General features: G+C 37.9%; 1 protein-coding gene across 1 annotated transcript in view; it reads left to right on the top strand.

Annotated features, from left to right (window-relative positions):
* Positions 1 to 10,382, top strand: part of DHX15 (DEAH-box helicase 15) — a 55,135-nt gene extending 44,753 nt beyond the window's left edge. Inside the window, exons 8-14 of the mRNA XM_004009739.5 lie at positions 344 to 493; positions 888 to 996; positions 1,520 to 1,711; positions 4,632 to 4,754; positions 6,052 to 6,242; positions 8,454 to 8,623; positions 9,815 to 10,382. Of these exons, the coding sequence (XP_004009788.1) occupies positions 344 to 493; positions 888 to 996; positions 1,520 to 1,711; positions 4,632 to 4,754; positions 6,052 to 6,242; positions 8,454 to 8,623; positions 9,815 to 9,932 (1,053 nt within the window). The 3' untranslated portion in view covers positions 9,933 to 10,382. The remainder of the gene's footprint in view (positions 1 to 343; positions 494 to 887; positions 997 to 1,519; positions 1,712 to 4,631; positions 4,755 to 6,051; positions 6,243 to 8,453; positions 8,624 to 9,814) is intronic.
* The last annotated feature ends 14,692 nt before the right edge of the window (positions 10,383 to 25,074 follow it).

Raw genomic sequence — 25,074 nt, 5'->3', positions numbered from 1 at the left:
ACTGAACATTGGGTGTTGAAATTGACAGGTTGTTTTTTTTCAGGCAAAAACCTTCAGCACTATCCACCATATAAGAGTAAGGTAAAACTGAAAGCATTTTAAATTAGGAAGAGTAGAGCTACCTCTGTGTTAAGTGACTTTTCATGTTAGCTTGAATCTCAGAATGCTGGAGTCAGAATACCTGAAGGAAAGTTAAGGAATGATGAGTTCTGTTTCTGCCCCAGCATGATTTATGCTGGTCATCAGTACTGCTTTGTTTATTTTGGGCTTTGGATACTTTTGTTAGATCACAGTTTTGTGTTTAACTGGAGGATGAATTGTAATGTTATTTACGTCCCAATAGGTGTATAATCCTCGAATCAGAGTTGAGTCCCTTTTAGTGACAGCCATTAGTAAAGCTTCAGCTCAACAAAGGGCTGGTCGAGCAGGACGAACAAGACCTGGAAAGTGCTTCCGACTTTATACAGAGAAAGCTTACAAAACAGAGATGCAGGTAAGGGTTTTACTGTGTCCTTACTCTGTTTTTGGAAGGTTAAGTTAAACTTGTTACCAGAAGAAAATTACTTCACTTACTTTATCTTGTCTTTTGGCACTGTAAGCTGTTCAGGTTTTCCCTGAAATATATGGTGTAGTCTACCAATACAACCCTTTGTTACAGTTCTAAGTCGAATTGGGCAGCAGTGGTAACCTTTTGAACCCTATGAAGATAGGTTACAGGAAGTATCTGATTCCTTTTTAGTCCGCAAATACTTTTCTCCTGTCTAAGTCAGTCATTTAGAAGAAATGCCAAAGTAAATAACTAAGGATGAGAACAGATATGTTTTTTTCCCCTAGAGCAAGAAGATTATGGGATATTCAACTAAACAAATGTTTTTGTATTTTTCTAGGATAATACCTATCCTGAGATTTTGCGTTCTAATTTAGGATCAGTTGTGTTACAGTTGAAGAAACTTGGTATTGATGACTTGGTGCATTTTGATTTTATGGATCCACCAGGTATAAATTCTCAAAGCATGTTTTATCAATCTTTTTAAAAATTGACTATCCTATTCCTTATATATATTAAATACATTTTACCTTTCCCTTACAATACATCAAGAGAAATTTTGTGTGTTGGCATTAAGTGTGAAAGAGTGGGAAAATAGCAAATAGTCTTTTTTTTCCCCTTATCTTTCAGGGTGACTAAATGTTTTGGGAGTTACTGCCAGGGCATGAAAATGGGAAATTTTTTCTTTTTCTTTTCTTTTTTTTTTTTGAGGCAAAATAATTTGATAAACACATTGTTGAGTTAACAGTTAATGTACTTAAAGTGACATTTACCTACTGTACAGGCAAGTTTTGCAGTTTTACATGATTCCTAGTTTGCTAGATCTCTGTAATTGAATTTGGTGGCAGTTTGAGTTTTACGTTTGGTCCACTGTAGAGTGAAAAATGAGATTGCTTCTAATAGTTTGTGCTTTGTTGTCACGTTTTTGCTTATTAAGGCAGCTTGTCTTAATAGATTGCCTTTTCCTCCTAGCTCCTGAAACTCTGATGAGAGCCCTAGAACTTTTGAATTATCTGGCTGCTTTAAATGATGATGGAGATCTGACTGAATTGGGATCCATGATGGCCGAGTTTCCTCTAGATCCACAACTCGCTAAAATGGTTATTGCAAGTTGTGACTACAACTGTTCTAATGAGGTCCTATCTATTACTGCTATGTTGTCAGGTAATAGAGGGAAAGGAACTAAAAAAAGCCCAGCTCTTCAAAGTTTGGGTGGACTTCACTTTTGGGTTTGTTTTTTAATTTTTAGTATGATAGTGAACTTTATAGATGTTTTAAGGGACTTAATTTGTTTGCTAAATATCTTGAAAAATAGCTTCATAATAATATAGTGTTTACAAAAGTAAAGCATTGTGCACAAAATGTAGTAAAAAACATTGGCTCAGAAGAAAATATCAGTAAGAAAAGAATAGGTTAGGGCCAGGATTCCCTGGTGGTCCATCCCACAAGCCTCACATTATAGCCAAAAATATTAAAGAATAAGTCTGAAGATACTACAGCTGAGTTCTTTGGTAGGTCCATCAGTTTTGCAGTTTATTGCTGAAAGTTCAGGAAGAACTTTGTTCTAGTAGCTGGCACTATTTAAGTGAGCCTGAGACAAACCAAGCCATCATTGAAAGAGTAAGCTTTTTCTTCATGTATAAACTGTATTGCAGTGGCAGTCAAATAATTCTTTTAAACTTAGTATCAAATAAGTAGTAGTAGTAATGTATAATTTTAGGTTTAAAATCTAATCTGATGGTAATTTTTTTACAGTGGCAGGAAGACAGTTGATAAAAGAAATATATTTAATAGGTAAAATTGCTTAATTTTAAAAATTAGAACATTGAGCTGAACAAATACTACTGTTTCTTATTAATAGCTGAAACATTTAATTCACAAATAGTAACTTGGAATTTAGATTTTCCAAAACAGAGAAATATTATTAACATAGAAATGTACACTGAATCTTACGCTAAAAATAGGAAGCGTATTAAGTTTTTACTGACTATCAAAGTACTCTATAATGTTAATTTCAGTACTGGGGAAAATTGACTTCCAGTCATAGAGTGGCTTATTGGTTTTATTTATAATTAAATACCTCAAATAGTTAAAACTCTTACATGAAATTAAAGGAAGATTTTTTTTAAATTTCTAAATATAAATTTTTTGGCTTAGGTTAGATGTGTGTTTTAATGATGTGAATTTTTAATTTAAGAACTAGCGAAAATGTTTTTTTTTTTGCAGTTATGATTGATCAGACTCAGAGCAGATGGGCAGGGCAGTACTGAATCATTTTAATGAAATTGTAGTTTCTTGCGGAGGTGGTGGTAGGTTGTTGTCTGCCTTTTCTTATATATGTGATTTTTGTTAGATTCTCCTGGTTGTACTTAACCCAGATTTTAGCTTTAGAGAGTGTGGGGTAAGAGTTAACAGACTGTTTGTTACCTACCTAGTTTTTCTATTTCTAGGTTCTCTTTTATTGGGCATACTATAGAGTTAGCATTGTTCGAGTTTAGAAAACTAACTAGCCCTTTAAAAAATTGGTCATTATGATGCAGTTGAGATCTCCCATCTACATCTCTTACTTGTGGTGGTTCTGCAAAGCATGGGTATAACTAGTTGTCTTTAGCACATCAAGAGAGTGAACATTTATGTACATTAGTTATTAAGCAAGGCATTTGTGGGGAGGGGGAGTGTTAAAGGATTAAGAAGTCATGCAACTAAAACAGTTTGCTTAGTTTGTAATGCTTTGTTTATCATTTAAGGAGTTTCTGGAGTTTGGGGGTCCTGATATAAATAGTAAAAAATCAGGGGCCTTATTGAGTGCTTCTTAAACCCAATTATTTAACTCTGGTAGCTAGTTCACATTAACGTTCACAGCTATGAGAGATTTCTGTATTTATATCTGTTACCTTGCTTCAGTTACATTAAGCAAGACTTAATATTTACTGTGATCATGTGTCATTGTTTCTGTTTGGCTTTTTGGAATCATTTTAAAGGGGAAACTGTATGGATGGTAAAGAGTAACTTGATACTGTATTTGATCTTGTTGATTATTCCTATTTTCTATCTGAACTGATGATTTTTAATTTTTTTTATTGACAAGGTTTTAAGAGCTTTAAAAATGTGTTGACAAAGTCCCAAGCTGTTAAATATTTTTATTTTCTTACTGCTTTTATAACTATGGAATTGCTAAAGTAAATTAAGGAAAGTTGTATTTGAAAAAATGTAGAACACACTTTGTAACAACTTCAAGTTTTATGTGATTTAAAATTGAGGCTCTTAAAAAATACTATAGTTCATTTTGATGACCCTGACATAATGACTGTTTCAGACTAATTGTCAACGTTTAAAATATTGGATTCTGCTTTTATATGAGGACTTTGAGTCAAATAACAATTTTTTAAAAGAACTTGGGACTTTATTTGCTAATCTTTTTCTTAAAATGCTGGAAAACTAGGCTGAATATTCCTAGCCTTTTTGAATTTTCTTAATTCAAAGGCGGTTTAACCTTCCACCACTACTGCTACCATCAAAACCCAAGATTTCATGATATTTTTTATGTTACATATGCTTCTGCTCACCAGTGCTAATAGTGATACCCACCAGCTGGTAATAGCCACAACACTAGGGAAGAATTACAATAGAAATGTGGCAATAGACTGGTTGGAAAGTTGTTTTAGGTCCTGCAGTGGGGAATTCAGCGGATTGAATGAACGACCTTTTGAAAAATTTTTGTTTAGTTAAAAGGCTATTGACACCATAATTCTGGTTATTGGTAGAGCTATCGGCACTGGTTTTTTCAATAAGTTGAGCTTTTAGTATCTTGATGGCCTTCAGAATAGTTGTTTTTGATGCCTACTTTTAGATTTAGTTAAAAATAATCAGGTACTCTGTAGCTTTGAAACCCTCTTGTCTTACAGATGTGGTTAGGTGTTGATGTACCAAATCAAGGTAGTAAACAGTCCAAGATGCAGTTGGAGGCCATCCTGCCCTGCCCTATGCTCTGTGAACTGACCTAGCTAGGCCTTGTTCCTCTGTCTGTGAATGCGTGACTCATCGATATGGGCGTTTGTGTTGGGCCCATACCAACCTTGTTTAGTCCCACAGTGTTTTGTTCGTCCCACGGAGGCCAAGAAAGCTGCAGATGAGGCCAAGATGAGATTTGCCCACATAGATGGAGATCATCTGACACTGCTGAATGTCTACCATGCTTTTAAACAAAGTAAGTATAAATTAGATTGAAGGCACTCTTTTGTCTAAACGTCACTTGCAGCATATAAGGTATTTCTTCATCTCCCTTTCATTTATTATCTGTGACAACTTTACATTAGAAACCCAAAGGTACTTGAGAAAAAACTCCTGACTAGCATTTAAAATAAAAATTTCCCATCTTTTCCAAAGTTGTTTATTTTTATAATCAGAAGGAAAGCACCAGAAAGCTAGAAAATACAGAGCAGTAAAAATGAAATGCTGGTATAAAATTTACCACAAACATACGGCTTTTGATATAGTTTTTTTTTTTAAACTTTACCTTTTGTGTGAATAGTTTTGTATTACTTACAGAGTTATTACTAATATTTTTCCTAATAGCTCTTATATAAAAGTAAACTAACGAAATAGGAAAATAGGCTACAAATGTGAATGACCAGGTTGTAAGTGGTTCATAAACTCGAGTGGGGGACTATTCAGCATTACTTGCAGTTCAGTAAATGTGCATTATTATTTGAGAGGTACCATTTCGTCACCTATAAAATTTGGCAAAGGCTAAAGAAAAATAGTCTTTAGTTGTGTAGGAGTGGGTCTAGTGCAGTGCAGCAGTCTTAACACCAGAGGTGGGAATAGAAATACATGTTATCTTTATGAAAAGCAGTAGATTTGATGTTACCAACCTTAACAAACTCATACCCTTTGACCTATAGATAATCCGTGAAATTTTCTTTTAGTATTCTTTGGACAGAGATACGATTCAAGTTTATCATCTCAGTTATTTATGATAGTAAAGAAAAACGAAAAATACCTAAATGCCCACCATTAGAAAGATGGTTCAATATGATGCTGTTGCTACATGATGAGATATTCTTCTAGCTTTATATCATATTTTCAGAGAGTATTATAACTTTTAAGCTGCATTTGATAGTCTTAATCTAAGCCTGTTTTTCTTTGAAAATGAGAAAGACATGGCATTTTTCCAGATTCTCTGAATCCACCCCTGTTAAGAATATCTGTTGAAAACAGCCAGGTAGATTTCCATGGGTAAAATAACTTAAAAAAATTTTTTTTCCCAAAATCATTGTTTTGTCATTCAGTAGCCAAAAACCTTAGTGCTGTTTTAAATTTTGAACTTGACTCCAGATTTTTAGTAAAGTTGATTAAGACTATGATTAATTTATAAAATGATGTGGTTTAGTTCCCTTTTTGGTTTAGCTTGCTATTTATACTGATTTTATTTTTTAATTAGATAATACACCTATTTGGATGATTCATGTCCCCTCTTACTTTCCCTCTTTCCAACTTTGTAGATCATGAGTCGGTTCAGTGGTGTTATGACAACTTCATTAACTACAGGTCCCTGATGTCAGCAGATAATGTACGCCAGCAGCTATCAAGAATTATGGACAGATTTAATTTGCCTCGTCGAAGTACTGATTTTACAAGCAGGGACTATTATATTAATATAAGAAAAGCTTTGGTTACTGGGTATTTTATGCAGGTATGTGAACCGTACAGGAGTACATAATTAAATGCTTACTTAATACTTGTTTTCTATAAGCAGTGGTTGGAGTCCACTTAAACACAAAATTCGGTTAAAGAATGCCTATAAATAATCTTTAATTTTTTGTCCAGATTCTTGAATGAACTAATATACTGAGAAGTTTTTACATGTCTGAGTTTACCAAATGACATAGTTAGGGATCCAGTTATGTAGAAATCAACTTTACAAGCACTTTTTAAATAATGGAGTCTTTTTATACTAAATAGATACCTTGGCTATTTTCAGGTGAGTTTTATTAGCCATTTCTTCAATGCAAATTTTGTCTTTGGATAAATGTATCAAAGAATTTCTTTGGATCTTGATCTTAGTTGGAGATGTATAATTGCACTGGAATGCTGAAAGGAAGCAGTTTTCTGGATGGATCCAGAAGTACAGTTCACTTTCCTCCCTTTGTAGAAACTAATCACCCTAATATTCAAATAAGCAACTGTTGTATGCTCAATCCTATAGTGCGATCTTTGGTATTTATAATAAGACACGTGGGTCCTAGGAAAGTCAGATACAGAATAATGATTTAAGATGAAAAATAAGTTTTAAATATTTCTTTTGGTTTTAAGTGTTTTATATTGGAGGCTGAAGTTAAAACTTGTCAGGTAATTCTTACAGTTTAAGGGACATGAAACCAATTATGTTTTTCAAAATGAAAGTGTTTGTGGTGAAAAAATGAAAACACATCAGTACCTTATTTGAAATGAGATTGATTTTAGTTATCTTTTAAATATCCCGCTTGTTCTTTGATTCTCTCCTTTGGCTATGTATAATAAGTAAGATGTGGCCTGCCTTAAGGCCAAATGAGCCCAATACATAGAGTGGCCATTAAGTGCGTGGAGGCAGAATGAAAGGAGATCGGTGCCTTGTCTGTGTTTGAGATCAGAATAACAGAATGTTTATTGTGGCACCTTATTCTGAAGTTTCAGTGCTTATCAGAGTTAGGATTTTCACTGTTACTCAAGCATTATGGATTTCTAATTCTCTCTTAAAACCAAAATCCATTAGAAATGGGACTTTCAAAGTGTAGTGCCTGCCACCTAGTAGGTGCTTAGTAAATATTTATTGAGTGAAATTGAGTTTATTTACTATTATATGTTCAGTTCAGTCGCTCAGTCGTGTCCGACTCTTGGCGACCCCCTGAATCGCAGCATGCCAGACCTCCCTGTCCATCACCATCTCCTGGAGTTGACTCAGACTCACATCATCGAGTTGGTGATGCCATCCAGCCATCTCATCCTCGGTCGTCCCCTTCTCCTCCTGCCCCCAATCCCTCCCAGCATCAGAGTCTCTTCCAATGAGTCAACTCTTCACATGAGGTGGCCAAAGTACTGGAGTTTCAGCTTTAGCATCATTCCTTCCAAAGAACACCCAGGGCTGATCTCCTTCAGAATGGACTGGTTGGATCTCCATGCAGTCCAGGGGACTCTCAAGAGTCTTCTCCAACACCACAGTTCAAAAGCATCAATTCTTCGGTGCTCAGCTTTCTTCACAGTCCAACTCTCACACATCCATACATGACCACAGGAAAACCATAGCCTTGACTTAGACGGACTTTGTTGGCAAAGTAATGTCTCTGCTTTTGAATCTGCTGTCTAGGTTGGTTATAACTTTCCTTCCAGGAGTAAGCGTCTTTTAATTTCATGGCTGCAATCACCATCTGCAGTGATTTTGGAGCCCCGCAAAATAAAGTCTGACACTGTTTCTGCATCTCTTCCCATTGAGTGATGGGACCAGATTTAGGTCCCTTTCTGAAACCGTTCAACTCTGCCTCCCCTTGTTGTGCAAAAGCAACTTTGGACAAATGGGCATACTATGTTTCAAAAAACTTTACTTACCATTTTGAATTTCATGTGATTTCCGTTCCAGCATCACCAAGTGTTTCTGTTTTGATATTTTCCCCCAGTCATTTAAAGGTGTATAAACTGTTCTTGGCTAAGAGGCCTTAAAGATGTAGGCAGTGAGTTGAATTTAGCCTGCTGTAGTTTGCTGATTGCTGCTTTTATTAGGCAGTGCTAAATAAGTCTAGCCATCAGATTAAAAGTACTAGGTGAGGCTTGCCTTTCCCTGATTATATAGGTATAGATATATAGGCTTTATATCACTTTTGTAACTAGCATGTCAGAAGCATTGGATTAATTTACTGGGTTTCGGTTTCAGGTGGCACATTTAGAACGAACAGGGCATTACTTAACTGTGAAAGATAACCAAGTGGTTCAGTTGCATCCCTCTACTGTTCTTGACCACAAGCCTGAATGGGTGCTTTATAATGAGTTTGTTCTTACAACAAAGAATTACATCCGGACGTGTACAGACATCAAGCCTGAATGGTAAGCTCAGTGTCTTTCATTCTAAAAGTTTTCGTTACCATTTTGCTGAGAATGGAATCTGAAGAGAGTCTTGTCTTGTTCTTCTGTTCACTCTGGGGAACTCGGGTGTTCCCCAGCTAGGGTGTATACTCCTGTGTATAGATTTGGGGCACAAAATGGTGTGTGATTATCTGTTAAGAATAATTGCTTTGTAAAGAGGATGGTAGAATTGTTAGCATGGGCATGGGCAATTTGGAGACACCAAGTTAAACTTGACTAACATGAAGAGTATCTTTGAAGCCATTCTCTTGCTGTTGTGATTAACTTGATCTCCAGGTTGCAGTAGTCAATCTTTGTGTTTCAGCTCTCAGTTATTGTTTATTTCTATGTTGGCGCTTTAAAAGCAAAGCAAGCATTAAAAACTGCACCTCTTTTTGTATCATTGCATATTTGATTCACAAAATGTGATCAGAACTGACTGACTTTAAGCAAAATTACCCACCCACTGCAGTCCCCCTTTGTGACTTTTTTTAGGGGCCAGAATCTATTCTGTAACTTAAGATGGAAATGGCAGCCAAGAATGGTGGGACTGAAAGCACTTACTTTAGTTGATGTCACTTGCTGTATATTTTGAGGCTTCTTTCCTCCACTGATTCGTGACTTTTGACACTTAAATTGTATAGGACATTACCATTGTATCTTAAATGCTTTATTGAGAAGAAAATTACATGGCTAAATGTTTAAAAAGATTCAGTCAGGTTTATTCTTTGGGGTATAGAGTTACATTTATGGTTATTAAAACTTAGAAAATGAGACGATCCAGTCATTTGAATATCAGCCTGTTTGTTGTATGGAACTTGTAATATTGTAATTTTAAAGAGATAGATCAAAAGTGTTCCAGAGTGAAGAAACTTATGACCTTATGTTAATGTCTATGTAAAAGAAAGGAGTATTTTTTTTTTACAAGAATTTGAGTGGTTTTTTGTTTCGTTTTTTAAGTTTATGAAAAGTCCACCATCAGAAAATCTGCAGCATACTAAGAAGCACACATTTCTAAAAGTGGTGTTGATAACGATTAGGCATTTGTAATTTTACCGTTGGCTTGGACTTATTATTTGCATTTGTCAGTGTGTCAGTGAATAATGCCTATCCTATCAGAAGCTCCAGTACTCTAATTGTTAATTTGGTGATTTTTCCCCTCCTTCTGGACAGGTTGGTGAAAATTGCCCCTCAATATTATGACATGAGCAATTTCCCACAGTGTGAAGCAAAGAGACAGTTGGACCGCATCATTGCCAAACTGCAATCCAAGGAATATTCACAGTACTGAAATTCAATGCTTAGAACTGAAGTTATTCAGAGGACAGCTTTAAAAGATGAACGAACTGAAAAGTTCAAGTTGTGCTCTTCATGTTGGTTCAATAATGGCCTTTATTTGAAAGCTTTTTAATTTTTCTTTACAGTAAATATTCCATTCTGATTTCATAAATTAAACATTTATGCCTCCCTTTTGTGTTGACACTGTAGCTCATACTGGAAAAGTCGATCAATGTTTTGCAGTTTATTGAAAGTAGTTCTATATATAACAATGTTATAAGCATTTCTTTAGAAATGGTTGAAAATGCTTCTAAAATGTGATTATCGACCATGGTATGCATGATCGTTGTAATTGTTGACATTCCTTTTAGAAGTTGTGAAATGTTACAACTTGTGCTTATGTAGACACAATCTTCTGTCTCGGTACAGAGGCACTGACTTCAATAAAGTCTATTTATACTAATTTTGGCCACAGCACTTTAATATTTTTGTTCTAGTCTAAGTATGGCTTCTTTTCTTCCCAAGTGTGGGGCTTTTTTTGTTTCCTTAAATTGTAAGCGTACTGTGACTCCATATTCAGTGTCTTTCCACAGGGGCTGCTCTTAGGTTTTAAAGGACATACTGTAGCACTTTGTTAGGTTAGTTAGGATCTGATCTAGTGGGATAGAGTATGTTGTTTTTAACTCAGAATTGGATCCCCAAAGACAGAATAATGATAGTTTTCATCATAAAGTTCATTCTATAAGACTGATTATTTATTTTGTTACCAAATTTTTAGCAGATCTTTTTTTTTTTTACTTAGACATTCTATGTACTCTAGTCTCTGAAACAAATGTTTGTGTTAAATAGACAATAGGAAGTGATATTGTAGATGTTGGTCAGTTTATTGAATTCTTAATGTTGGATGTTTTGTGCAGTGTACAAAGTCATGAGTATAGTGTGTTAAAATGTGAATTTCCTTCTCTGTGACAGGTATAGACTATTTTATCCACAAATGACCCATCAGGGGGTAGGTGTGAACATCTTTAGGGTCAGGTGTATTCTTCAGGGTGAGTCCTATCAGAGGGTCCCCAGTAATAAATCAGTTCCTTATACTTCAAGCATGCATACTGTACTCATTAATGCCCAGACTCACCTCTTCTACCTTTCCCACTCATTACACATATTAAATGTTAAAGTAAATTATAGGTGTACATAGTTGAAATTTAAATACTACTTTGAGGCATAAATCTAGTATGGTTTAAGGGAGTTAATTGGGAAAGTTAAGAGTTTTTCACACTACTGGGATACTTCTATTAAGTGCCTAGTTTTGTTCCTGTGGAGTAATTTATGTGCTGAAATAATATTTTAGGTTTTGTTTAAATTTATCCTGGGGTTAACTGTTGGCAACATTATGTGCCTATGTTGTCCATTAATCAAATTATACCACAGTATATAGTTGGTAAATCAGTTGCATATCTTTATAAATCTATCTGATTTTATAATAAATAGGTTTCTAGTGTATGTATTGTTTAACCTTGTGCTTTTTAAAATCTGGAGTTTGACCATTATGTTTTCTTACAGAGACAAGTTACAGAGCAGTGTGTAGAGCAGTGTTGGTTATTTATTTGGCAGAGTTTCTAGGAATGGCTAGTATTCTTTGTATCGTATAAGTGGTGAATATGTGTTGGTAGTGGCTACATGGAATCATTAGAGCAACTGAGTTTTTATTCTCTATTATCATGCCTACCAAAATATTAAAATTCCCCTCATAATATTCAGAAAAATCTTTTTTGAAGATTTCTTGAGAGATCTCCTTCTCTCTCAAAATAGTAAAATAGAACAATTTTTTGTTGTGAATATAGTTCTCAGTATCTGCAAGGGAGTGGTTCTAGGGCCCCATGTGGATACCAAAATCCATGGTTGCTCAAGTCCCTTGTATTAAGTGGCATGATACAGTTGGCCCTCTGTTAACCCAGGTCCCACATCCCTGGATTCAACCAACAGTGGATTCAGAACCCCTAGATAGAGTGCAGACTGTGTAGCATAAGGAAGGAGGACCAGCAGCAAATGGAGCCTTTGCTTGTAAACGGTGAGAGAATTAAGACAACTGGGGTATAGGACAGGATAAAATAAACATTACCCTGTAATCAATCCATTGAGCTAGAATCCCCCAAAATAAAAGCTATATGATTTAGTCCTAGGATTTTAGGTTTGTAAGGTACCTGCAAACAATTGCGCTTCTCTTCTCAATAATTTTAATGGCCATCCCTTCTGCTCAGATACCTTAGAGACACCATTACTTTAGAAGACATCTTAATTGTTCTGTTTGAAATGCTGAGCTGAATACTGTTTCTCTAATTGTTTTTAATTCCAGAGTAACGTTAACTACATCTGGCTGTTACGCATGATGCCATTTAGTTATTTGAGTTAACTGTCATCTTTATTATTTAGGCTGAATAGCCTGTTTCCCCTCAGCCTTCTTCTTTGAACATTCCTGCTTAACTTCTGCTAGGTGTTTTCTGGATTATAGTCAATACTACGGTCTAAACTGGGCAGAGTGTAATGGAATCTGCATTTTCCAGGGGACCAGACATGCCATTGCTTCTGTTAATGCAACTTAAAAGATTGTTACCCTTTCATGCAACCATAACCTTCTAGCTTCTGTGAATCTCACTATAAATTTATGGTGTCTAGTTATTACATGATAGTTTTGGATGTGGCTCAGGGCTCACAATGTTAATGTTTGGAGACCTCACCCCACGTTAAATGCATTTATAGCCCATTAAATAACCTTCTAAGGTTAGACATTTTAAAAATTGCTTCTTAAATACTGCTATCAGTCATATGCTAAGTTTAACCCAAATCTGGGAGTTACTTGTATTTGGCAATTTTCTTGCATTCTTTTAATGTGTGGGCCTATTTTATTCTGTTTGAAAAGATGCTGGTTTTGTGTGTGTGTGTGTGGAGTCTTTATTTATAGTTAAAAATAGACTGTAGTAAGTGGAACCAGATTGAGAATTCATGATAAAAATGGTAAAACTACATTTATAACTTGTTTTTTTTTTTTAACATTTCTCCATAATAGACATTTTGTGGTATTCCTTCAGAGAATTTCTATATTAATTGCTTAGTAATACTGATCATGTTCATTTTATTAAGTACCAACTCTGGAAGGCATTGTGTGAGTCTATAAAAACAGATTTGGTAATTCAGATACTGTCTCGAATTATGGTTTGGTTGGAGTTTTAAAAATGTTTTCAAAGATCTATAACATAAAAGCAAGGTATAATGAATATGGTAAAGATGAAAGAGCTAATAGGTATCAGAAAGAAAAGATAGTTTAAGGACTAGTCGAGTATTGAGGAAAGAGAGGTAAATAAGCAGTCCAGTAAGTTAAATGGTTAGGTGTAAGTCACTGGAAGTGGTGAAGGCCTAGGATAAATAAGCTCACATCCCTGGCTCTGTCTTGGACAGTGCCTAATGATATTTTAAATCAAGCTGGAAATTCAAATTTATATGCTAAATCTCTCTTCTAGAAGTTTTAGATCTTTTTTTTTTTCTTCACTCAAAGCTAGATTCTAGGCAGTCATTCATAACTTTGGGGTTAATCAAAATTTTGTGGCGGACATTTCATTGTGTGTCAAACAAATACTAGGATTTCAACAAGCACTGTTGTAGACAGATTTACATAACAGTAAATTATCTTTTTTAGGTGTAGTTTGATGAAGCTTAACAACTCTACAGTTGTATAACCATCACCACAATCAATACTTGATATTTTGATCACTCCCAAAGTGTTCCCCATGTCCCTTTGTTCACTAATCCCCTTATTCATCTCCCCAAGAGTTTTTGCAAACCAACAGACTTTCTGTCCTTTTAGTTTATTAGCCTTTTCCAGAAGGTCATAAACTGGTTGCCGTTTTGGAGCCTGGCAGGCTACAAGTCCATGGGGTCGCAAAGAGTTGTGTACAACATTAACATTCTCCTTCATTGGGCATAATGCTGTTAAGGTTCATCCATGTTGTGTATATTAGTATATTCAGTAGTCCATTATGTATGTATCATATTTGTTTATGCATTCACCTGTTGCTGGAATGTTGGGTTATTTCCAGCCTTTGTATTGTGAGTAAAGCTATTTGCAAATAGGTGTTTGTATGGTTTTGTGTGTGTGTGCTGAGTTGCTTCAGTCATGTCCAACTCTTTGCAATCCCATGAACTGTAGCCCACCAGGCTCCTCTCTCCATGGAGAGTCTCCAGGCAAGAATACTGGAGTGGGTTTGCCATGCCCTCCTTCAGGGGATCGTCCCAAGCCAGGGCTCAAACCTGTGTCTCTTAGGTCGCCTGCATTGGCAAGTGGGTTCTTTACCACTAGCGGGGAATTTTTACCTAGGAAACATTGCTAGGTTGTACGGTAAGTGCATGGTTAATTTTATGAGAAACTGCTAAGCAGTTTTTCGAAGTACTTATGAGGCTGTTTTGCTATCCTGCCATCAATGTGTGTTGCTCTGCATTCTTGTGTTTTGTAATTGCCTGTTTACATTTTAAATTTTAGCCATTTAGGTGGGTATGTAATCCCTCTTTGTGGTTTCCATTTGCATTCCACTAGCAACCAATCTTTGGAGAAGTTGAGTATCTTTCTACATGCCTGTTTGCCATTCATGGGTTTTCCCAGGTGGTGCAGTGGTAAAGAGCCACCTGCCAGTGCAGGAGACGCAAATGCAGTCCTTGGGTCGAGACTATCCCCTGGAGTAAGAAAGATAACCAGTATTCTTGCCTGGAAAATTGGCATGGACAGAGGAGCGCGGTGGGCAACCATCCGTGGGGTCACAGAGAGTCAGATGCAACTGAGCACACACACGTTTGCCTTTCATATCTCTGGTGAAATGATTGGTTACATCATTAGTTCTTTTTAATCACTAAATTTATTGTTGAGTTTGAGTTCTTTACTTATTCTGGATCCCAGTTCTTGATGAGGTATATAATTTACACGTTTTCCAAGCCTATTAACTTCTCTTATGTTCTTAAGAGTTCCTTTCGAAAATCAGCAGAACTTGTAAATATTCGAGCATTCACACACCTCCCCCAACCCCCCGCTGCCATTTATCCTCTTCTTTTTCTTCTTTTCATGATTTGTGCTGTTGGTATTTGGGGCCAGTTTCGACGGTGTGTTAAGGGAACGGTAAGTGTTCCATCTTGACTGGAGCATGATGTCTGTACCATAGTGTGAGGACAGATGAGTCTATGAATTTAGGTTGGGAGGGCTTCGAAGGCTAGGTTAGAAGTGGATCCAAGTTCACTAGAGAGGATAGATTGGAAATGGTGGGGGACACTGAAACCACTTAGAAAATAATATTATAATCCAAGGAAGAAGATTGAACCCAAACAGAAAAATAAGAGTGAAAGAGCACAAGGTAAGGTAATGATGAAGCAAAGAAATCATTACAGAGAGCTGGTTTAGGGGCTTCCCTGACGGTGCTTCCACTGTGCTAAGACTGTGTTCCCACTGCATGGGGCTCCAGTTTGATCCCTTGTGGAACTAAGATCTCAAATACCATGTGGCACACCCCCGTATCCCCTAAAAGAGCTGGTTCAGGGTACAAGTGAATGAAATGGCTCGGTGTGCCAACTGAATCTCAGCTTCATTCAGGTCGTTTTATTGAGATCCCAGTTGCCACCTTAAGAGAGAAATGACAAAGATTGCAAGTACAGAACATTTGATCAAAGAATTGGGGAGTGAGAGATAGAGAAATAAAACAGTTTGGATAGTGCAGTTACGGGTAGATAAGAATTGGGAATCTAGAAGGTTCTTGGATTAGCCAGTTAACATACATTTAAGGTAAAGACTGCAAACTGGTAGCCGAAGAGCTAGATTTCCGCCTGCTCGTCTGTTTTGTGTGACCTAGTATTTGAAACCAGCTAGAGCCATTGTTCAGAAAGGTTTTTCAAAATATTGTGAAGTGAGGCAAGGACAGGCCCACCTGAGGTTTAGCCTGGCACCCAGTAATCTGCAATGGGGTTGTGGCTGTTCCCTGTAGGAAGACACATTTTCTGTCATTTGCGTGCCCCATCTGGCCTCTGTTAGTCATTGTTGAATGAGAGAGTTTTTGAATTAAGAATTATTTCCAAACCAAAGTGAATCATATTCCCTCCTACATATTCACAGCAAACTGCTTTTCCTCATCATTTGGAGCCATTATGATGATTCTTTCCCATTTCTCTCCTTGGAGTCGCGAGTATTTTAAGGCTGTTTTTCTCTGATATACTGTGAGTACCTTAAGGTCGAGGGCCTTGTCACATGTCACTGTCCCTGGTGCCTAACAGTAGGCCTGGTATGCAGTAAGGAATCAGCAGATATTTTAAAAATCTATCCACTGTGGCTTTCTCATGTTTGCATTGTTCCTTCTTCACTGATGGTGGGGGAACTCCCTAGACTGCCTTCTTTTTAATCACCAGGCTAGAAATCCAATTGTCCAAGGAATATGGGCTGGGGAATATGGTGCAATGAGCTGATTGGGTTTGAGATAACTGGATGTGACTTAACCTAAACTGTTCCCTCATTTTTCAGGGGAGAACTGGTTATAATACTTGGCCAAAGGGTTGGGTTAACTAAATGAAATGCCTGTAAGGAGCAGCTTTTCCTATCCCTTTGCTGTTAATACAACTATCATTGGATATTTTGTGGGTCCTGAGTAAAGCTCCATTCTTTACTTGAACTCTGAAATATTTATTGTGATCACCTTCCAGAGGTCTGTCTTGCTTAGTCCCTGACTCAGGATTCTTAAAATCACCTGGAAAGAGATTCCCCTTTGTACACATCGATACAAGTGAATATAACAAGAAGGTGTAGGTAACATGAATGTTCTCTTCTTACATGCCAGAGGATGTTTGCAGGGAAGTAGCCTGAAAGAGTGCATTGAATGTTTTGAAAGGAATCACAAACTTTTCATGGACAATCCACATTATATTTAATAATGCAGTGTCTGTGACAGTGTTTCAGATCCTGTGCTATCATCTGCTGAAGTCAGCATCTGATTACAAATAAATGACCAATGTATTTGTCTACAAGAGAACTTGAGGATGTTGTGCACTGTGAACAAATGCAGTTGAAATGTCCAGGGAAAGGCCTTGCTTGTTTTGATCTTCCTTTTTTTAGTCTCTTAACAGGATTTAGGCACAGCCAGGCAAGTAGGAGACGGGTATTTAGACTTACAGAAGACTTTTTGAACTGTTAGGCAGAAACCAGTTTTTCTTCTCTGGCATTTCCCCCCAGTCCCATAAGGGAAGAGAGGAAGATAATATTTAAATGTATAAGTAAGGAAATTTTTTATTTTGTATTAATACTCATAGCTTTTGTATATGCCTTATATTTAAAGAATCATCTTTTTAAAACTTAATTGTGAAAGGGAATACTGTCTTTCACCAGATTCATCTTATCAGTAAATACAAGTTCTGTCACCATCTTCATATGTATTATTAAATCATGTCTGAACAATATAGCGGAACAAAGACCTGATAGTAGTGGTCTAAAAGTTTTCCGTGGCCATTGGGTTTCCCACAGATTTGCTTAAGTCTGCTAGATTTTTCTTTTTTTTTCAGTTAGTGTTTTAAGTTTAGTTTTGCTATTTATTCAAAAATAGAAAACTTAAAAAACAGGTAAGTGACAGTTCCTCAATTCTCCCTGTCTCCTTTTTTACTTCCAAGTCCTGATGTAGTTTCTAAATGTGTCGTTGCAATCTTTATTTATTTTACTGTTCTGAACTAAGACTTTTGAGATAAGTCCTTCGTGATGAGGATACCCTGAATCCTAGTGCTTGGGGATAGGGGTTAAGAAATACAGTGACAGGCTATGAAATAGTGTTGTCATAACTTATCAGTGGCTAGTAAATAGGGTAGTTGCCTTCTGACACCATTTTGAGTGAAGGCAGCTTAATTGCATTGCTTCTGTTTAGATAAGCATTTAGAATCTACTGTCAAATGTATGAATGCTGTGCTTAAAGTATTTCTATTATAAGAGATTTGATTTCTTAAGTGATTTTTCTAAGTTCCACTTTACATCAAAAGTTATTTGGACAGTGTCTTTCACCGTATGTTTATGTGGAGAAACATTGCTTACAAATGTATGTAAATCTGGTGACTAAAAAATTGAAAATTTTGCAAATACGTGATTGATAGTTGGTGATTTACACTCACGTGTTACCTGTCGTTCCCCTCCCCCCGCCGGCCAAAGAGAAAGATCCTGTGAAAAAACAATTAAATCTTTTGATAAGAATTTGTAATTTTTTAGTTGTGTTATTTTTACTTGGAGGAAACTCCCTGTTGAATGAAGATTCTATTCTAGTTTCTAGGCAGATACATTCATGCTTCCAGCCTCATTGCTTTCTGCAGCATAAACAATAAACACTTAAAACTACTAGGCATTTACCAGGATACTCATAGAGGCAGTCTGCAGCTATTGGAGCTAATTTTTGCATGCTTTTTGTCAATTCAGATTTTCTACTAAGTTGAAATCCACTTTGGTTTGCAGTAGTGATGGGTTTTATCCTCTGATGATTCAACCTTTTCGATTTTTGAAAGAGAGGAGTTTTAACCTTAGCAGTCATGTAGCACTTGAAAATTCAAAACAAGAATTTGCCTCTTGACTCTTAAAATGATACTGTGTGTTTTGTTTTTGTGGAATGGGAGGGACAAATGGATAGTACTTTCTGTTGCAATTGTAACAGCTGTCAAAATCAGGAAATGCCTTTTAGAAAGGACCTCAAAAGTCATTGATTTTAAACCCTCATTTTCAGAGAAAATCAAGGCCCTGAGGTAACCAAGTTTGCTTCAAGGGTATTCAGTTTGTTATTTTCTTTTCTCATTCCAAGTGAGGGCTTCCCCCTCCATGCAATTATATACATGCTGGTTTTATTTTTATAATTACTTTTGACTTTTTTGCTTTTCCCAAACAAAAATTGTTTTTAAACTATGCCTGTGGCATTAAGAGAACTTTGATGACAGTTACTAAAACATTTTGTGTGTTTGTTATTTTAGTAATTTCATAATGGAGGTAGTTTCAAACCTTGGCTAGTTTCAGGCTGGTTTTTTTCTAATTATTTGATTAGCATCTCATAGGGATGTAAAATCTCTGTCCTTTAAAGATGGAGTTAACCTCCTTTCCAACTTTCAGATAATGCATATCTTTTTTTCTTTTTACTTAAGGAAAACTGAAACTCTCGAAGAAAAACACAGTTCCAACATATTTTGATTTCTGAACACTACTACCATTTTTGAACACTACCTTTTTATGTACCAAGTAGTATGCTAATTAAGCACTTAAACTAAATTTATCAATCATTCACCAAAGCCCAGCCAAGGAGAATAAGGTGCTATGAGGTTATATAACCTGCCTAAGATTTCAAACCTAATAAGGGAGAGCTGAGTTTTAAACCTTGAAAGTGGAGATGAAAGGTAGGGAGAGCAGGCCCCAATGTCTTCTCTACAGCATTGTTATTTCCCGTAATACCTTACCCTACCCCCAGCCAGTGCAAAGTTGAGCTTCCTTGTCTTAGATGTGCCACTTGAGACCTGCATTTTTGGAGGCCAGGACTTAATGTGTAAATCACAGTTGTGCTCCATCCCTCAGTCCCAATTCCTCCTGTCCTTGTCTTCCCAGATTTGTCAAATGTCAAAGCTACCCACTCATGCAATCTTTACTTGAGTTGTCAGTTGCTTTGTTTCATCCCAGCCCCATCCTGGGGATTTCCCCCCTTTCCTCCTAAACTTGGTTATGCATTGAAAAAGATGTCCTTAAAGTACTTTTCTTCTGCATTCCCAGGTGTTCTGTTGCAGGAAGCTTTCCAGTTACCTGTCTCTAGAATTGCTTCATATGTAGAAGTTAGCCACTCCCCTTTAGTCTTTAAATCAGGAGAGGATTAAGGTCATACCACTGTGCTGTCACATGAATTATTTGAGCAGATATAGAAAAGACATTTACTGATTTAATCAGATGAAAAGTTTAGTGAGCGTTCCCTGACATACTGACATCTTGGGCCAGCTGATTTTCTGTCCTGTAGAAAATCTCACTTGAATTCTATTGGCATAATTAAGTGGAGTTGATAAACCATCTCTATTTTCCTTTGCCCCATAAGTCTGATACCCAGTGGTCAAGCTTTGAGACCAAAATACTTCCTTGCCAGGATTAATTAAGAAACGTGGAAATTGTTCTTAGCTTCCTGCCTCACACATTCATCTTCAGGGTAGACGAGGTGGCTGAGATTCTAGGCCAAGTGGCCAGACCCAGAGAGCCACCTGGTTCTGGAGATGCAGCTAAGTAGTCCCTTCACAGAGGAGTTGTCTTGAGGAGACAGGGATTTTTGGAGAGGGATAAAGTGGAGTTTCATCTTTCACTCAGGGGTCAGACTCAAGTCAAACTCTTAAGGCAAAAATCATTACATAGTCCAAATTAAATCTCTCCAAGTTCAGTCGCTCAGTCGTGTCCGACTCTTTGCGACCCCATGAATCGCAGCACGCCAGGCCTCCCTGTCCATTACCAACTCCCGGAGTTCACTCAGACTCGTCCATCGAGTCGGTGATGCCATCCAGCCATCTCATCCTCGGTCATCCCCTTCTCTTCCTGCCCCCAATCCCTCCCAGCATCAGAGTCTTTTCCAGTGAGTCAACTCTTCGCATGAGGTGGCCAAAGTACTGGAGTTTCAGCTTTAGCATCATTCCTTCCAAAGAAATCCCAGGGTTGATCTCTTTCAGAATGGACTGGTTGGATCTCCTTGCAGTCCAAGGGACTCTCAAGAGTCTTCTCCAACACCACAGTTCAAAAGCATCAATTCTTCGGTGCTCAGCTTTCTTCACAGTCCAACTCTCACATCCATACATGACCACAGGAAACACCATAGCCTTGACTAGACAGACCTTAGTCGGCAAAGTAATATGTCTGCTTTTTAATATGCTGTCTAGGTTGGTCATAACTTTTCTTCCAAGGAGTAAGCGTCTTTTAATTTCATGGCTGCAGTCCCATCTGCAGTGATTTTGGAGCCCCCCAAAATAAAGTCTGACACTGTTTCCACTGTTTGCCCCTCTATTTCCCATGAAGTGATGGGACCAGATGCCATGATCTTCGTTTTCTGAATGTTGAGCTTTAAGCCAACTTTTTCACTCTCCTCTTTCACTTTCATCAAGAGGCTTTTTAGTTCTTCTTCACTTTCTGCCATAAGGGTGGTGTCATCTGCATATCTGAGGTTACTGATATTTCTCCCAGCAATCTTGATTCCAGCTTGTGCTTCTTCCAGTCCAGCGTTTCTCATGATGTACTCTGCATATAAGTTAAATAAGCAGGGTGACAATATACAGCCTTGACGTATTCCTTTTCCTATTTGGAACCAGTCTGTTGTTCCATGACCAGTTCTAGCTGTTGCTTCCTGACCTGCATACAGATTTCTCAAGAGGCAGGTCAGGTGGTCTGGTATTCCCATCTCTTTCACAGTTTTCCACAGTTTATTGTGATCCACACAGTCAAAGGCTTTGGCATAGTCAATAAAGCAGAAATAGATGTTTTTCTGGAACTCTTGATTTTTCAATGATCCAGCAGATGTTGGCAATTTGATCTCTGGTTCCTCTGCCTTTTCTAAAACCAGCTTGAACATCAGGGAGTTCATGGTTCACGTATTGCTGAAGCCTGGCTTGGAGAATTTTGAGCATTACTTTACTAGCATGTGAGATGAGTGCAATCGTGCGCTAGTTTGAGCACTCTTTGGCTTTGCCTTTCTTTCGAATTGGAATGAAAACTGACCTTTTCCAGTCCTGTGGCCACTGCTGAGTTTTCCAAATTTGCTGGCATATTGAGTGTAACACTTTCACAGCATCATCTTTCAGGATTTGAAATAGCTCAACTGGAATTCCATCACCTCCACTAGCTTTGTTCATAGTGATGCTTTCTAAGGCCCACTTGACCTCACGTTCCAAGATGTCTGGCTCTAGATTAGTGATCACATCATCATGATTATCTGGGTCATGAAGATCTTTTTGTACAGTTCTTCAAGTTACCCTGTTAGAAATGCACGCTGAGGGACTTGCCTGGTGGTCCAATAGTTAAGATTTCATCCTTCAGTGTAGGGTCAGGGAGCTAGGATGCCACATGCCTCCTGGCCAAAAAAAAAACAAAACAGAAGCAATACTGTTAACAAATTCAATAAAAGACTTGAAATGGATGCTGGGCTACTTCAAGGAGAAATATTGACCAGTTTTTCCTACAATATTGAAAGATCACAATTTTTAAGCTAAGAATTGATGTGGTTGGCCTTCATTCAGGGGCCATTTACAAAATAATATCAAAATAAAATGAGAATCTTATTATCAAAGACTTACTTTAAGAGGCAAACTCTTCTTTAGATGGGCAGACACCTCTTGAGGTGAGCAACACTTTCCATTTCATCTGTTCCAGGTGCTTGACTCAGAATAGTAGGCTGACTTGCCCAGACTGTTTATTCTGGGTTTTCTGTTTCTGTTGGTATTTACTGATGGCTTATCATTGAATTATCACATTTAATTAATTAATTTTTACCTTGGATATTGTGAGAATTGAGTAATAATTGTGATGAAAGCTTTGTAAGATCCTTGTGATAGTCATTAATGTGGAGCCCTATACCGAGGTCATAGGACAAAAATCCCTGGAACTGACCGAGCCTCAGCAACTATTGCCATAATTTAATGTGTGTGCTCAGTTGTGTATGACTATTCTGTGACCCTGTAGACTGTGGCCCATCAGGCTCCTCCATGGAATTTCCTAGGCAAGAATACTGCAGTGGGTTGCCATGTCCTTCTCCAGGGACTCTTCCCAGCCCAGGGATGAAAAGCGCCTCTTGAGCCTCCTGCACTGGCATGTAGATTCTTTACCAGTGAGCCACCTGGAAAGCTCCAGTCATTAATGTGATTCTCCAGATATTTCTGGTTACAGTCAGGTGGTAGTTTTCTTCATCCCCCTTGGAGTTAGGTTTGGCCATGTGAGCAAAACTTGGTCTCTTTAGGCCAGGGCAGAAGTAAGTGCAACTGGAAGCTGTTAAGAGCGTAGTCGCTGCGTGAGTCCATTTTCTTCTGCCACGGCCCTGATTCAGGATGAGGCCACACAAAGCAAAACTCCCAGCTGACCCCAGATGCAGGTGAGCAAGAATGAAATCTGTGTGTAAAAGCCACTGGGGTATGGGGACTCTTTCTAATTACCATATAATTTAGCTCCTCCTGCTAGTATCCATACAAAACTCCCAGGTCTGGTTTTTACACAGGAAAATGTGTTTCTTTAACCTTTGCTTTCAGTTGCTATTGTTCACTGAAAGGATACTGTGTACAGAATGGCCTGCCTCAGGGAACCCTGCCCCTCTACCTGAATGTTGACACATCCCCTCCCTAAGGCTTGCCATTCCAGGAGATATTTGCAAGATTTAATTGCCTTTTTTTAAGAAAAACTTTACTTCCTCACCACCTCTCCCTTTCTGTTCTGTAAAAGAAACTGACATCCATAACCCATAAGACGGGTTATTTTGAGACATTAGTCTGCCATCTTGGTCTGCCAGCTTTATAAATAAAGTTGTTACTCCGTACCTCAACACCCAACTTTTTGGCCCATTGTGCAGTGAGCAGAGTGAGCTTGGATACAGTCGCCTGTGAGACTGTGTAATTTGATGCACAAGCCTAATTCAGTCAACAAGGCTTATGGTGAAGCCCTGTGATTGTATTTAACAAATTTCTGAACTCTTTAACAGGAAAAGCTAGCTCCAGAATCCTTCAAGGATATATTTGAATCATGCCCTGTGTCCACTAACTGAGCATGACCATTCGTGGGAAAGGTGGAGAACTCCTATTTGACGAGGCCCTTCTCTGTTCCTGCCACTGTGCTAGACTGATTTGCACAAATGAACACATTGAGTCACAACAGCAACACTGAGAAGAACCCTGAGTAGTATTCTTATTGCTCAATGCAGACAGTAAGGCTGAGAGATACTGAATGGCTTGGGTCACATCAGCAGGTGATAAAATTGCTTTTGGAAGTATAGAAGACTAATGTACAGTGACAATTTCAGCTTTGTTGTAGTTCAGTCTGTGTCGTGTCTGACTCTGTGACCCCGTAGACTGCAGCCAGCCAGGCTTCCCTGTCCTTCACCATCTCCCAGAGCTGCTCAAACTCATGTCCAGTTAGTCAGTGATGCCATCCAACCATCTTGTCCTCTGTTCTCCCCTTCTCCTCCTGCCTTCTGTCTTTCCCAGCATCAGGGTCTTTTCCAATGAGTTGGCTCTTCCTATCAGGTGACCAGAGTATTGGAGCTTCAGCTTCAGCATGAGTCCTTCCAGTGAACATTCAGGGTTGATTTCCTTTAGGATTGACTGGTTTGATCTTGCAGTCCAAGTGATTCTCAAGAGGCTTCTCCAACACCAAAGTTTGAAAGCATCAATTCTTCGGCACTCAGCCTTCTCTGTGGTCCCAGCTCTCACGTCTGTACATGACTGTTGGAAAAACTGTAGCTTTGACTGTACAGGCTTTTGTTGACAAAGTGATTCTCTGCTTTTTAATACGTTGTCTAGGTTTGTCCTTCCTTTTCTTTCAAGGTGGAAGAAGTGCTTCCCCATCTATTTGCCATGAACTGATGGGACTGGATGTCATGATCTTACTGTTTTGAACATTGAGTTTTAAGCCAGCTTTTTCACTCTCCTCCTCCACCTTCAAGAGGTTCTGCAGTTCCTCTTTGCTTATAAGGGTGGTATCATCTGCCTGTCTGACGTTACTGATATTTCTCCTGGCAATCTTGAGTCCGGCTTGTGCTTCATGCAGCCCAGCATTTTGAATTTCGCATGATGTACTCTGCATATAGGTTAAATAAGCAGGGTGACAATATACAACCTTAAACTCTAGGTTTAAGCCTAAATTTCAGCTTAAACCTAGAAATTGGCTAGGAGTGCCTACTTGGCCAATCTAGTTGCTCAGCTTAAGGGTTAATTACTCTTATTCTGGATTTAAAAGGGAAAATGTAAGTCTCTCCACTGCACCTTGACCTTTCTCACTGACCTTTTAAAAAAGTCACCCTGAGGTAAAGTTCAACATAACAAGACCCTAAAGGGCCACCTGTGCAATTTGGGACTCCTAGATGGGTGGGCCTGTTGGCTAGACTCTGTTTTTATCACAGTCTCTTTTT

Source organism: Ovis aries, chromosome 6 (assembly GCF_016772045.2).
Source record: "Ovis aries strain OAR_USU_Benz2616 breed Rambouillet chromosome 6, ARS-UI_Ramb_v3.0, whole genome shotgun sequence".
NCBI lineage: Eukaryota > Metazoa > Chordata > Mammalia > Artiodactyla > Bovidae > Ovis > Ovis aries.
Note: the sequence above shows the minus strand (reverse complement) of the source record. Positions and strands in the feature narration are given on the sequence as shown.